The 15,671-nt window shown below is 36.0% G+C and overlaps 1 protein-coding gene across 27 annotated transcripts in view; it reads left to right on the forward strand.

Annotated features, from left to right (window-relative positions):
* LOC138705774 (uncharacterized) overlaps window positions 1-15,671 on the forward strand; it is a 307,903-nt gene that overhangs the window by 73,661 nt on the left and 218,571 nt on the right. For 14 of the 27 annotated variants that reach the window (XR_011333771.1, XR_011333770.1, XR_011333777.1 and 11 more), the window contains 2 exons: window positions 13,305-13,502; window positions 14,901-15,598. The exons of 7 other annotated variants lie outside the window; for them this stretch is intronic. Coding sequence is in view for 1 of the 20 variants with exons in the window: in XM_069834408.1 (XP_069690509.1) it covers window positions 8,951-8,997 (47 nt within the window). In the remaining 19 variants the exon portion in view is untranslated. 6 more of the 27 variants (XR_011333768.1, XR_011333767.1, XR_011333765.1 and 3 more) reach the window with 5 other exon arrangements.

Genomic DNA, 15,671 nt, shown 5'->3' on the forward strand with positions numbered 1-15,671 from the left:
TTAGTTGAGTGGAATAAGGATAACATTCTGCCATGTGAAAGAACATTTTCAGTTATTAAACGACAAGTTCGAAGATTAGATCGGATTTACTCTCCAAATCAGTATGATGACATTATTCGAAATGGCAGGAAACTCAATCCCCTCATATCAAGTAAAGGGACTTCAAAACAACCAGATACTCAACTTCAAACACTGTGGCACAGTATTTTAAGAAAACATGTAAAGATATTAAGAATAAAAACCTGACATTCAACATCAGTAAGTACAGGAAACATATTCACTCAGAAGATGAAAGGCTGTGTCCAGGCTTCAGAGTACTTTGATGGTTTGCACCATGGAACATTCAGGTTGAAGGAACAAGATCATGTGGAGCTCCCACTACTGCAGCATATAATGGAAAATTTGGAACCAATATAAAAAGTTAGAGGACATCTCAAAAGTCACGCACTACACACCTGATGAGTACAAGTTACTCTATGAAGACATACTTAAATATTCAACTTCAAATACAGCAGACAGTGATAAGGATGAATAAAGACTCATATTATGGTCATCACTGTATAGAGTAAAACCATTTTAAAGTGTCTTTTGTACTATTAAACATTTCTTGTCACAAAAAAATGTTATAGTTAATAAGTTTATCTGTTGTGAAAACATTCAGTGGAAAAAGGATAATATTCCAACACATTTAATTATTAATTATTATTAAAAAAAGTATTTGACTTTGAGATTGTACGAGTGAATACAGAATGACTAGTTCTACAATTGTCTACTAGTAATTTTTCCAATAGAACCCTTAGCTTTTTCTGTAAACTTGTTTGTTTTCCCACAAACTAGGGAAATTGGAATGTTATCCTTATTCCACTCACCCATTCAATTATTTATGTGTAAATTTCAAATGCTTTCTACATTTACCTACAAAATTAACATGGAAACACGTTTATAATCCTTGCTTTGTTGTGAAAATCTTTCTTTACAATAATACCTTAATAGCTTGTGTCCTATTGTCCTATTTTTCTTGGATTATCCTTCTAACGTCTTTATTCCTGAATGCTTTCTGCGGACATGTCTTTGCAGTACCTAGTTATTTACAAGCAATTTACACAGATATTCCTCAAATGGTCGACACATGTCTGTTTTGAACATTTCAAACATCATTTCTAGTCTTTTGTCTCTATCTATCTTTGTAGTGTATCCAGCTATTTGCTGACAACACGTGTTCCACTATGTTTTACTATGAATTTCCTCTTCTTACAAATGATGGGTAAAAAGCACGATGCCAGTTGTATATTTCAGCAGCCATATTCCAAAGATGAGGTGTATTCAGTATATATTGGAGAGAATTGTCCAAGGTTACAGGGATTGCAGATTTTAGATTAGTTCTATGGACGTTTGTGACAGGGCAGTTTAAGAGGATATGTTCCAAATCTTCTTCGTTATTGTTGCACCAGCAACAACTACTAGAGTCAACAAGATTAAAGCACTGAAGATACTTCTGAGTGATAATATGGCCTGTCCTGGCTCTTGCTAAGAAAGTTTGTATGTGTCTGGGAATGTTGTGGAACATTTGTAAATCATTAGGTTTCTTCTGTATGTTTTGAAGAAATTTGCCTTTATCAGAAGAAAGCCATAATTCGACCTTTAAATTTGTTAAATGAGAATTAACTGCAGAATATGCGCAGGTTAAAGAAGTTGTTTGCATAGGTTTGGGTCTCCCCAAAGATGTTGCCTGTTTAGCAATATTATCTACAATCTCATTTCCAGTAATGTCGCAATGACTAGATATCTGTTGGAATACAATTTCTTTTTGAAGATTTAGTTTATTTAATATTTTCTGTATAGAGATTGCAATTTGTGCATAGGAAGTTGGAGTATATTTCATGATATTTAGAATAGCTCCCATCGAGTCACTAAAAATGCATATAAGTATATCGGATAAGGAAGAGAGATGTAAAAGAACTGCCCCTATGGCCAGTAGTTCTGATTCAAGACTAGAGGGAGATGAACACGATATATAATACGATGAAAGAGTAATGGAACGGAGAAAAATTCTCTCCGGCGCCGGGATTTGAACCCGGGTTTTCAGCTCTGCGTGCTGATGCTTTATCCACTAAGCCACACTGGATACCACCCCAGCGTCGGACAGAATTGTCTCAGATTAAGCTCCAACTCTTGGGTGGCCACTCAGATTAAGCTCCAACTCTTGGGTGGCCACTAGAGGGAACCCAAGAGTTGGAGCTTAATCTGAAACGATTCTGTCCAACGCCAGGGTGGTATCCGGTATGGCTTAGTGGATAAAGCATCAGCACGCAGAGCTGAAAACCCGGGTTCAAATCCTGGCACCGGAGAGAATTTTTCTCCATTCCATTACTCTTTCATCGTAAGATGACGCAGAATATCTGCAAGGAAATACCATATGTACTTCGGTACATTAAAATAATATATATGATATGCGTAAATCACTTCGTGATTTAAGATGGCGCTTATTCCGTCGGATCCCGGCCAACTAGTCACTCATAACGAGTGCACCTCAGCACATGTGTGGACTTCGGTCCTACGTTCATAGACATCTATGATGTAGTGCAGAGGGCGGCCACTAGAGGGAACCCAAGAGTTGGAGCTTAATCTGAGACGATTCTGTCCGATGCCAGGGTGGTATCCGGTATGGCTTAATGGATAAAGCATCAGCACGCAGAGCTGAAAACCTGGGTTCAAATCCTGGTGCCGGAGAGAATTTTTCTCCGTTCCATTACTCTTTCATCGTAAGATGACGCAGAATATCTGCATGGAAATATCATATGTACTTCGGTACATTAAAATAATATATATGTTATATATAATATTTCTCGTAATATTTTTGGATATAATACCCTGCGCCTGAAAGTCCATCATCAGGATTCCGTGACCTATCAGTATAGATATGAAGAAAATTTTCATATTTGTTACAGATTAATTCCATGGCACTAGATTTTAAAACATGTGGTGCATCATTCTTAGTATAATCGCCAGGTAACAACGTCCCCTGGATCCATTCCTTTGTTCTGGGACTGGCATATGGTTTCTTGAAGTCCAGCAATACATGAGAACGTCTTTTAATCTCTGAAGAAATCTGATAAACGTAGATCCACAATCCTTCCAAGTTCAATGGGACAAATTATCCCTAAAGATACAGTATATAACCCACAAAAGTGATAATGAATATTTACCAAAACTTTACAGAAACTGTAATGTAAAAAGTCGCGTGGTTGACAATTGCCACCCAGAAGAATGAAACCTTAGCTACGCAAGTTATACAAGGAACTTCAAGACTGAAACTAAAAAACGTGAACTTGGTTTTGAAGGTACCTAAAGTCTCACCATTGTAAACCCTTTCTAGAAAATACAGCAATGAAAAGAAACACGCTGGTTGACAGGTGTTCCCCACGCGAGTACTGAAGGCTTAAAGACAATCTGACACTGTTTGATAGATTGACTCAACAGGCATGAAAGCAGCAATCTTCAGTGACACACACATATATGTTTAATGGTATAATAAATATGAGCACAGTTTGGAAATATGTTGACTGCACCTTGTATCTTGCAGCTTAACATAAAATTCACATGTAATTTCCTATGTAACAGTTAGAATATCTGTAATATATGTTTTGTATTAGTTCAAACATTAACATTGAAAAAAATTAAGAATTGAAGTGAATATTTGTAATCACTTGTGGTGCTCCACTACTGTTTTCGAAATATAATGATGCTCATTACCTGTATTGTTATCAAATATATAGTTATAAAATATATTTTATGGTATGGTAGCATTTAAAATACTTTTCAATGAGCTCCATGATCACAAACTTTACATGAATTTCTTTATAGAAGGGTAAAAGATACATGAGAGAGGAATATGCATCTTAGCTTCCATGTAAAAGTAACACTTCGGAAGAGTTTAACATATTACTTGACTTTTTATGCTTTTAAAGCACACATATGTCTTTGTAACTGTGGCATAGTGTCCTTCTCCCTGCCGAGGACATGACAGGATACAGAACATGATGACATAATAAGTAAGCTCTGAACTGTCTCGGGATTTAACAATAGCAAATAAAATGCTAACGAACTTGTACTAATAATGGCTACTATAATAACATAAAAGTCAATCTTAACAATATAGAAAGTAGTCCTTAATTTATATAACAATTAGGCAAGGTACTTCTATCCTCAACCGACCAAGGGGATAATAACAACAACTTACTAGGAAAGCTAAACATAAAATAGTTTCTCCTGGCAATGAGGTAAAACCAATAAAAGAACAAGAGTGACTGCACAATAACTAACGTGGCCTAGAAATAAAGATACATAATAGTGAGATAAATGATATTCTAAAATGCCCCTTACATTACTTGTTTGATGAATGATTATCTATGGCAGCCAAGACAACTGCTCGGAATGAAGTATGTGACAATCTCTTATCTCAGGCGTAGCGGTACAGTGCAGTCTAATTTTCACGACATCAATGCAGTGTATCGTGACCAACGAGCACAGAATACATAGAGTAGACACTAGCATCTTAATACCATTGGACGGAGTGAAGCCGGTTTGATGGACCTGACGCCATCTTGTTGCTACCAAAACATTGCAAAATAGCTATTACGTTATAGAAGATCTTATGATAATAGGAATTCCATATGTCCCTAATTTCCTGGAGGATTCACACTTTCTTGTTTGTTTCGTAATACAGAATCGCTATGCACGTATTTTTTTTAGCAAACATTACAATACTATCATTGATAAATCACATATATACAGGTTATTTAAATTGACAGCTCTTCAAATTACAGTATGGTATTTAATAGGGACTGTGGAAGGTTAAACAAACAGTAACGATAAAAAAGGAAGATAACAGTTTGACCTTATTTTGCTACTAGTCCAATAAAAATGCTATCTTATAATAATTACTTTTATAGGTTGATCCATTTGCTTAGATTTAATAATGCAACTTGCTTCTTAACGCAAATTATCATTCTCTTACTTTTGTCAGTATTTCGTATAGATGTCCCGATTTTGTTTAGAGAAAAAGTGCAATGCTCTTAACCATATAATATTTGATAGGCTCTTCGTTTATAGTATATAATTAGATTATAATGGCGAACAAAAGTGAAGTTTTATTACCAAGTGGGGCAAGTTAGTTCACGACCGAGTTAATGAAGCTACTAAGTCTGCAAAGCATAAGTCTGATTTCGTGATTATAAAAATTAATTACAATAATATTAATACACTATTTATTTTTCTTCATCAAACGAATACGTGTTTTCGGTTGAAGAGAAATCTCGGTACACCCATTTTCTATAGCACGCGACACAAACTTCCAACTTGGGTTGTTAGGTTAGCTTCGCTCGTAAATGCTAAGTATACAAAGCGTAAATCTGATTTAGTGATTATAAAAATTAATTACAATAATATCAATACACTAATCCTTTCTCTTAATCAAACTAATACGTGAACAATACGAATCTAACTGACTAACCTAGGCTAAATCATTCATTATCTACCGGTAATAAGTACATTTCACACATGCATATTTACCTGTGAAATTATTCCAGGAAATTTTTTTGAAAACCTGTTTGTGCAGTACATGTAGGCATATTGAAATTAGTTCATTTATTAATTAAAACAACGAAGCAACATCACAATCAACTGCCCATGTGCTAACCGGGAGCCCAATGTTTTGGTAGCATCATAATGGCGACGGTCTACAAAAGCGGCTTCACCTCCAAGCTGTTCATGTCTACTCTATGCATTCTGTGCTCGTTGGTTGTGACAGTATTAAATTCAGCTGTTGCTCAAGTACAGTGAATATGCACCCTCTCAGTACCGATCATTGTCGTTAGCGAGAGTACTGAACAGATAACACTATTTACTAGAATTGTATTGGCAACACTGCAATTCGTGACTCATACAAAAATATCAACTCCTCTTATGAAACAATAATAAACAGAGGCAGAAGCTATGATGCAATTTCTCGTTATCAGCATTCATCGACATTCACCTTAATGAGCCATTTATGCCCACTGGATCATTTTCGACCCACCATAAATGTTAGTTTCATTTCTATTATTAAAGGTCTTTGTTTCTTTTATTATTGATAAAATTGTTATTTACACTACTGCAGATCTTTCTTTCTTCCTGCTCTATTTTCTTCTTAGATGAGCATTGTTGTGGCTGACATAATTGCACATTGCATTTAGCGCTACATATGAACCCAAATAATGCAAGTTTGGTAACAAACCATGACACATTTTGTTCAAATTAGTACACACATTTTGAGCTCAGTCATCTAAGACTACAAGTACCTAGGTTAGAAATAATTGCATGGTGTTTTCCACAATGCAGGGAGACTGATAACAGAAGTGGGTCATTTTCGACCCAATGGGCACATTCATTGCCGTGTTTCACTTTCTTCACATATATCTAAAATATAATTTATTGTCTTTACTGTTTGGCCTGCCAGTGTAAATATGCACAAGGTTTTGTATATTCTAGAAGAGAAAGGGTTTACAGTAACTTGAAAAAATATTTCCATTATACCTACTTCCTTCCTGCTGATGATACTGGCCATGATTCATTGACAACTCTGATCATTAATGCTGTAACCAACTAAATACAAGTGCTGAGCTTGGCATCCGGGGTAACTAAGATGAGAAACCTATTCAATTTGACTATAAAATTTGGGTTATGGCTCATCAGCCAAGGTATTGCATATCTTTTGATATTCATATCGTTTGATAATACTAACAGTAATAAGCTTGAGCTCAAAGAATCTACCATTTATTACTTAGTGAGCCAGCAAACAGAAATTTCCCAATCAACTCTTCTCTTTGTACCGGTACTTCGACAATTTTTTTACGTCTGATAGACTCGTCTGTGCCCTAGGGAATGACAACTTCAGTGCTATCGGTACTATAACAGAAAATAAGACTGATAATTTCTAATCAGTGATGTATGCAATGGAGGTGGAAAGGAACTAGCCGCTCTATCCCATTATCTTATGGCCTAGTTGCCTTATAAGTGGTGCCTTGTTGGTATCACTTGTGAGCTTCAGATCTATCTTCAGACAGTTGACTAAACAAGCACAATTTCCCATTGACGACATCCAACAGATGAAGAATATCGTTCGCAGAGTTTATGAATGTCTCGTATGCAAAGAAAATAACATTGCTGCAGTCAAATGGAAAGACAATGCTATGGTCACAGTAGGCATTGCCACAACGAGGTTGAAACTCTTGCACATGTCCTGGGATCCTGTCCGCAAGGCGAAGTTCTGCGAAACGCTAGACACCACCAAGTATGATCAATTATAGCCAATGCCCTTAAAGATGCCGATTACAACACCTTTGAAGAAGTACATGGTCTCTCCGTCACTGGCAGTACACGGCGCATATATATATATATATATATATATATATATAATAGCTTTCAAGGAATCTACAAGATCTGGATTCATAATTGATCCCACTGTGCGATTCGAAACAAATGAGGAACAGCCAGCAGAAGTGGATGAGGAAAAAAAAGAATATCTACAATCCTACCATTCCATATTACCTCCAAAAGTACCAGCTAGAAGAGCTTGAAGTAATCGGACTTCTGGTTGGAACAAGAGGTACCGCTACTCTCTTCATGAAAGATGTGTTTAAGAGGCTTGGAATACCTACATCTATTATTCCGATTGTAACTTTAGCTGCATTGGAAGGATCAAATGCTCTCCTGAAGCATCACCTATATTCGAAGTGAAACCAAGTTCATTAGCATTCTTTACTTTTTTGTAACACTTGCCTCTCTAAAACTAGATATATTTGCACCAATCACAAACTGTATTTGCAGCTAATTCAAAATTGATGGTTCACTGAACTTGTAAACATTTATATGGTTAAGTACTCTTTGTCCCTTGTGGCAGCTCACGAATAGTGAGAAGATTTCTAAATTTTCGAATCAAAGTGCAGTTGTATCTTTTCAGAAGGCAAATATTTCCTTGAAAGAGAAAAAAAGGATAGAAATACCTTCAGCCTAATATTATTTCCAACTACAACCAAAATATTGGGAGAATAGACGTAATGGACAACAACATTTCAAATGAATTATAGAATTGTAATCCAGGGCAACATGCCAATATTTTGGAGAAGTGGTGTTTCAGCACCACAACAAGTATGGCACAGTTCCTTTCAAATAGGACCAACAGTACACAGACCAAATGAAATAACATATTTCTCAATCTGTGAGAGATGATCGTAGAGGATATATGAAAGACATGGCAACTTCGTCACCGACGTGTAGGATGTTGCAATGAAACAACCAAGCTATACACTTCATGTGAAATACCCCTACAAGAAAGTGTTTTTCTGAATTCCATGTGGTTAAGAAATAAGTCACATGCTCTTTTCTTTTATAACATACATGAAATATTGCATTACTCATTATATTGCATGAACTATAATGACAGCTATGAGGTTCAGAAAATAAATAGTTTGAGTATTATATGGCATTACTGCACCTGATTTGCCCACTGGGTATTTTCAACCCAACCTGTAAATAAGTGTCCATGCATTGGAAAAGTCTAAGACAGCATTTGGCATTAATTTTGGTATAATAGCTTATAAATAATCAGTTTTCGTCAAATTTTTACCAAAAAAATGTTTTGGGCATAAATGGGTTAACCACTCGACATTACGCATTTTGAATATTGTAAACACATGATTTATTTCACTTTGAATGCAGGACTATATGTCAATAGATAATATGCCACAGGACTATACAGGTGTTTAAAAAATACGGGGCATAATTTCAGGTATGTATTTCCCACATGTAGACAATCAAAATAGTTCATTACAACATGTGTCCGGAAATGCTTCATTTCCGAGTTATGGCCTTCACAACACTGAAATTCACTGGAACGTTTTTCTTTCCGCAGGTCGTTGTCATTACAGAAGATGTTCAAAATGTCCACCTCCTGCTTGAATACAGACCTCACATCGATGTCTCATTGACCTACAAACACGATCCCAAACTCCAGGAGTATTGCGTATGTCCTCAGAACATGGCACAATTCGATTCCGAAGGGATTCCAAATCAGGCACCGGAGACGAATAAACCAATGATTTTAAATGGCCCCACAAGTATAAATCGAGAGGGTTCAGATCAGGTGAGCGTGGAGGCCAAGCAATTGGGCCACCTCTACCTATCCATCGATCAGGAAACCTTCGATCCAAGTACGCCTACACAACACTGAATGTAACCTTCGCCTCGGAATGAACTGTCAGAGTGCCCTCTTAATGTCTCCTTTGATGGCAACGACCTGCGGAAAGAAAAACGTTCCGGTGAATTTCAATGTTGTGAAAGCCATAACTCGGAAATAAAGCATTTCCGGACACATGTTGTAATTAACTATTTTGATTGTCTACATGTGGGAAATACATACCTGAAATTATGCCCCGTATTTTTTAAACACCCTGTATAACAATAGATAAGAGCTAATTACAATTAGCTATTGGAACACATTACATGAATGATATCACAATAAGAATATATAATTTTGTAAAATGAAATAAACTGAAATATTGTAAGTAATATTTCAGTTCAGGCGCTGGTATCAATATAATAATTTTATGGTATTATTATATTCCTACCAAGTGCAGGATAGCATGTGGTTATTTGTGCTCATACAACAGTCATGCTAATAATGCTTTGATGTGGAATGTACATGCCCTCCCTCTTGTTCCGCACAGTCCCTGCAGTGCCTACATACAGTTGTCAACAAACGACAGTGCACTCACTGGACAGCGGTAAAGAAATTTCAGACAACTAGTACAAATTAAGTCAATATATAATCAAACACAGTCATACTTATAACTTGCACTGTCAAGCATTACTTGTGGATCACTCCAGCCACTGAATTAATATCCATGAGTCCAAGGAAGAGTCACCAAGTCAGCTCCAGCAGACTGAAAACCCATGTAACACAGGCGAAACTATAGTGTAGTTACTAATCACTTGCTGCTGTATAGCTACATATTTCGTAGATTGACCCCTCACTTGATGGACAAACAACCACCACTGTTGTCAGACACCAAATCCCGATGTGGGCTTGGCTGCACATCGCAGATCACTCTCCCATGATGCACCACCACTCCAGTCGAATGCTGCCCGACAGTCATTTCCAATCGATGATGTCCGAAAAACAGGAGTAGGGATTTTAACTGATAAATTTGAAAAGACACCCATAGTAGAAAAATCACACAACAAGACAATGGCCAATCAACATGCATAATTTGCGGGTGCTCGTGTAAAGGGGGTTAAGTCAAACTGTAAGATATGTAAACTTCTCTCCTTTGGTACCAGGGCTGGGCAAAATACTGACATCCAAGTATTTCAAATACAAATACAAAATACTTCAAATAATTGTATTTGAAATAAAAATACAAAATACTTTTAAAAAATTAACCAAAATACATTTGAATTTCAAATACTCAAAATACATTTGTATTTCAAATACTCTATACAATATATAGGCCTAAAGAAATAAGAATATTACTGTACTGAAAATCTAAAATATTATATTAACATTAAAAGTATTTTTACCTCGAAGTTTTATATAAACACTGTAGTTGAACATTCTTCCTTTTCCCAGTCATCAATGAAATTATGCTACATATGAATAATTACTGCTCCCTTTCAAAACAACCATTCTTCAAATGTTCATAAGATAAGGGTCCCCTTGCTTATTAATAAATAAATCCTGCAAAACAGAACAGTCTTTCTACAGGCTCAGAGAAACACAAACTTGTATTATACTTTATAAAAGCTTGTTTCACTATTGGGTAATTCTCTAGAGTGCACAGGGTTGTCCCTTTGCCATTGAAGACAAGCAGCAGACAAGTTCTTTTCTTTTTGCTTTTCAAAGTCTGTTTTACTTGAGTTGAAAACATAAAAATTGTTTTCATCGTCTGAACTGACCAAAGATGTAGCAGACAACTGCTCACCTGATTTCACATACATATTCTGTGTCCTCTTCTTATCATTTTGTGAGGCAATGTCAGGTAGCCATCTCATCTTCAATGATGGGTGGAGTAAGCTGCCAAAATAGCTCAATTTTCTTCTGGGATCAGATCAAACATCGCTTTAAATCTCGATGAAAGTGAACTTATTAGGACTAGAGTTACTTGGAATAGATGGCGTAGATTACTAGGTAACAGAATATGTAATCTGTTTTTAAGGGAAATTAATGTGGGCAAAAGTTGGCCGTAATAGCACATCTTCTCATTTTGCATTAAATTAAGGGCTACGGCAATGGGTTTCAGAACTGCACACTATTCTTCAAGGTACTGAAACTCAACATTTTTTAAGGTTGGCAATCCCAGTTTTTCACATATACTGGTTATACCATGTTTGAATTGCAATATTTGAGAGATTGAGTTATAAAGAGAATTCCATCGAGTTGGGCAAGGAAACTTTAATGAATATTTCAAGACATCTGTATAATTTCGAGTATTTGAATCTCCTAGACACATTCCATAATGCTAAACATTTAGCAAGTGTTGAGTGATGGATCCTTGATGCTGTTGGAGATTTGTTTATGGCATTAAGGAAATCAGTTGTGGCAAGAAAACTAAGTGTATGGCTAGCACAACTGAAATGGGTAGGCAAATAAGACAAAAGTTCATTCTCCAAATCCATATCCAAAACTTGAAGAACAAGAAGAAGAAAAAAGTATTTTGAGTATTTCAAATACAAAATACATCAATTTTATGTATTTAAATACAAAATACGAAATACTTTCGAAAATCCTTACAAATTACAAAATACAAATGTATTTCAAATACTGCCCAGCCCTGTTTGGTACTGAACAAAACCCCTTTGTCACAAAATACGGAGCACTGTAACTGCATCATGGATGGAAACATAATTTAACAGAAGTAATCGTGGAGGGTTCAAATCTTTACTTATCCCACTTTAAGTTTATACTTAACCCCTCTACACAAGCACCCGCAAATTGCTACCCTCATTCGAAGTGCCAATTGATATAATCAAAAGCAAAGATGATAAGCCACTAGGACTGCCATCTATGTAAAAGAAAGAAAACAAACAGAAATATATGAAAAAAGAAACAAGAGGGGAAATGGAAAAAAATGGCATTAGAACACAATACCACATAATGTACATCATAAATTTAAACTCTGATGATGCTGGTTCCACTTATTGAATTTAATTTGAAGAGCATCGGTATTTGTTAGGAAGTGGTTTGTTATTTCGTTCAGAAAACTCAATGGTGATTTCCAAGATCTAAAACCGTAAACGTCAAGAGGTTGAACAATCGGAGTTGTGTGTTTTGGAATCGTTAACACTTCCACCGTTTTGCCTTCTGGAGTTATTCTTTCCATGGCCTGTCTACCTCAGTAACTGGTCCACGAATCTACCAAAAGAATGCTATGATCACTGACAGATGGAAAGCATAGTTCTTCAAATAACTTGAAGAGGTCAGTTTTCATAAGCTTCCTCGATTTTGAGGGCAGTGCATAAACATTTGGGGCCTTAAACTTTTTCTTCTTCATGATGGCAATGGAGATAGACATATCAGTGTCAGGCGATTATTTTGAAAAATCATATCTTAAAGACTAGGTCTTCTCTGGCTGTAGAAAATTTATAGGGAGATTTCTTATTTCAAATGGAACATATGGGGGAAAAATCGTTGTGAAAATCCATTATCATTTAGTGAGCTTTCCTTGTCATTTCACTTTCTTCTTTCCCTTATGCGCAGGTAGGTTTCACGAGACAACGAATGACCTATAACTATATTGAAAGAAGAGACTACACATCCTACACGTGGTCTACACTTTTAATATTCATCCAATAATGATTAACATTCAGATTCAATAAAACTAAAGCAAGACTCCCATGTGCAAATTGTATCTGAACAGCAACTGCAAATGCCAGTTAGAAAAGCAATCAGAATGACCAGTACCAGAAATAGTAAGAATGTAGACTTATGCTCGTCATCCTCATACTAAGATATTCTCATTGAGTGTCAGAGGGAATAGAATTGCTACCAGTTGAATATTTGCTAATAAAATCGGGAAATTTTACATAGGTACCTATATTTACTTTACTTTGCCTATCACATAAATAATATTATCTTATGTAGGCTGACCAGACGTCCCCGATTTCCGGGGACAGTCCCCGGTTTTGCGTTGCTGTCCCCTGGGTGCACATGTCCCCGTTTTTGTCCCTGGAAATTAATTTTGTCCCCAGAAGTTTTGATTTTGTTTCAGTAACATTTTGCACGTGAATATTTAAGTATCGTGTTGAAACTCCTACGTTTCATGCACATTTCTGAACGGTTCTCAGTATGAGACAGAAGAACCAGCAAGCACAATATGAGATAGTCTGCACTCTTTAAGAAGAACAGCATCTTCGCCTTCATTCACGTTGTGCAGAAGCGTTAGAACTGCCGCAGCATCCATTTCTAAGTAAGTAAAACAATGAGGAGTTTTGTGACAAACAAACAGGTGAAAGTGGTATGATGTTTTTTAACATTTCAAAAAAAAATCCATTACATTTGAAAATCTTCTCAAAATAGTGTCCTTAATCATGTGTCTTTCAGTCAGTAATTCATCAGTTGAAAGACTTTTCTCCACATTGAACTCAATCTGGACTGATGAAAAATCAAGAAAGAAAATTGAAACATCTTTGTTACAAGTGAAAACAAACTTTCATTTCTCATGTGAAGAACTTAGTGTGAAGCTGTATGGGAATAAACAGATCCTTAAAAAAATACATTCTTCAGACAAGTACTTGTAAACTGTGTGTATTAGAGTTCAGTGTTTACAATATTTTGTGAAAGACTTCCATGCATGCGTCAGTACTGAAATTTAATTCTTAGTGGCCATAATTATTTATAGGAGTTAGTTGTGTTTATGCATTTAGTTCAAAAAGTTAAGATACTCTACAAATTTAGTGTGCAAAATTCTGTCATTGTATCTACTGTTACATGTATCTTCTGCAACATTTCAACGGATAGTGACTAGGTAAGTGTTTGTGTTTTCTTTTAAAATTGTCGATGTCCCCTGCTGGACCATAAAAAATCAGGTTAGCCTAATCTTATGCTTTAGAGAAAACTGGGACATTTGATATCCTGGACACACTCTTTCGTGACAGGGGTACAGATATTAGAAATTCGAGTTTATCCTGGCTAAACTGGGACATCTGGGGATCCTACTAAGGTAGCAAGAAAGGTTACCACATAGAATAGAAAAGTTACTTATGTCCAAGAAAATCTGACAATGACTGTGCATTTTATGGTGATTTGGTGATGCATACACTAGCCACAATATCTCGTCACAATTTCCTAACAGTTTATAAGTGTTACTGTTCCTGAAGCGTATCAAGTTCTTAACCCTCCCGCTATCAAAATTTTTCACAACTTACTATTACAAAGGAGGGGTGATAAAAAATTACCGTCATCAAAATCATATACAGTACCGATATTTGTTAAGCATTTGGAATATAAACAGTTGATGTATTATTGACTTACAAAAAATATAAAAATTTGAAATAATCATCCTATTTCTAAAAATACAGGGTGATTCAAAAGTTCTGCTCCATTTTGTTGAAAATATAGTATACTAAAATTAATGAACTTTAGATATGTTACCGGCGACACTATGAGGCAACATATACAGAAAGTTTAAATTTCCTTTCTTTCCATTTCAAGACAAACTGCTCAATGCTATATAGTTTTGACATGGTAGAAAACACATTTACAACCAATGAAAGTCACAGTACTATAATATAAATTGAAAATCACTTCAGTTAATTCTTTAAATTTAAATACAGTGGGGTTAATTGGGGATGCTCGGGTTTTGCAGGAGCCGTTCCCCGCCAAGAGATGGCATGATCACCGGGAATAGTGCGTCCACATTCTCGGCACGCAAGCAATGAACGACACTGCAGTTTCGCTTTAGTTGTGTTGTGTTGTGAGAAGTAAGTTGGCTGTGAAAGTTATAATCTTAAAAGTTTAAGTTAAGTTTAAAGTGCACCGTGTAGGCTACTGTTGTATGACTTATTCATTATGTGAACGTACTTATCTACAGTCTATACAATACATGCATACAGAAACGAAAATCTTGTGTGGCAACAAGATGCAAATTTCGGGAAAAGTTTCCAGATAACCTGTTCCAGCTGCCAGTACAATAAGAAGACTTTATAAGAAATCCATTTGGACAGCTTTGGTAAACGATGAAAAACCGAAAAGAATGTCCTGTTCTGTCGAAAGAGAAATTAGACGAGATTGATGAAGGATTGGAAGACATCCCTCAAAAATCCCTCAGAGTTTAGTGCAGGAAACTGAAATAAGTAGAAGTTCTGCTTGTGTAGTGACAACTTTACTTAAATTAAGGCCCTACAGAATGCAAGAAAGTCACACTCCATAAACGAACTTGAACAGAGATGCAATAAATTCTATCAGTGCTGAAGAACTTGCGAGAGTGACTGCAAATTTCGTAAAAAGATGTGAAATGTATGTTGCAGTAAATGGAGGACATTTTGAACAACGAATGTGAGCTTGGTAAGTACTATAACTTTTAAACTTTGTAACAGTAGGATTGTAGGCCAGAATGCCGGAGATGTGTATGTGTTTC

This window comes from Periplaneta americana, chromosome 9 (genome assembly GCF_040183065.1).
Source record: "Periplaneta americana isolate PAMFEO1 chromosome 9, P.americana_PAMFEO1_priV1, whole genome shotgun sequence".
Taxonomy (NCBI): domain Eukaryota; kingdom Metazoa; phylum Arthropoda; class Insecta; order Blattodea; family Blattidae; genus Periplaneta; species Periplaneta americana.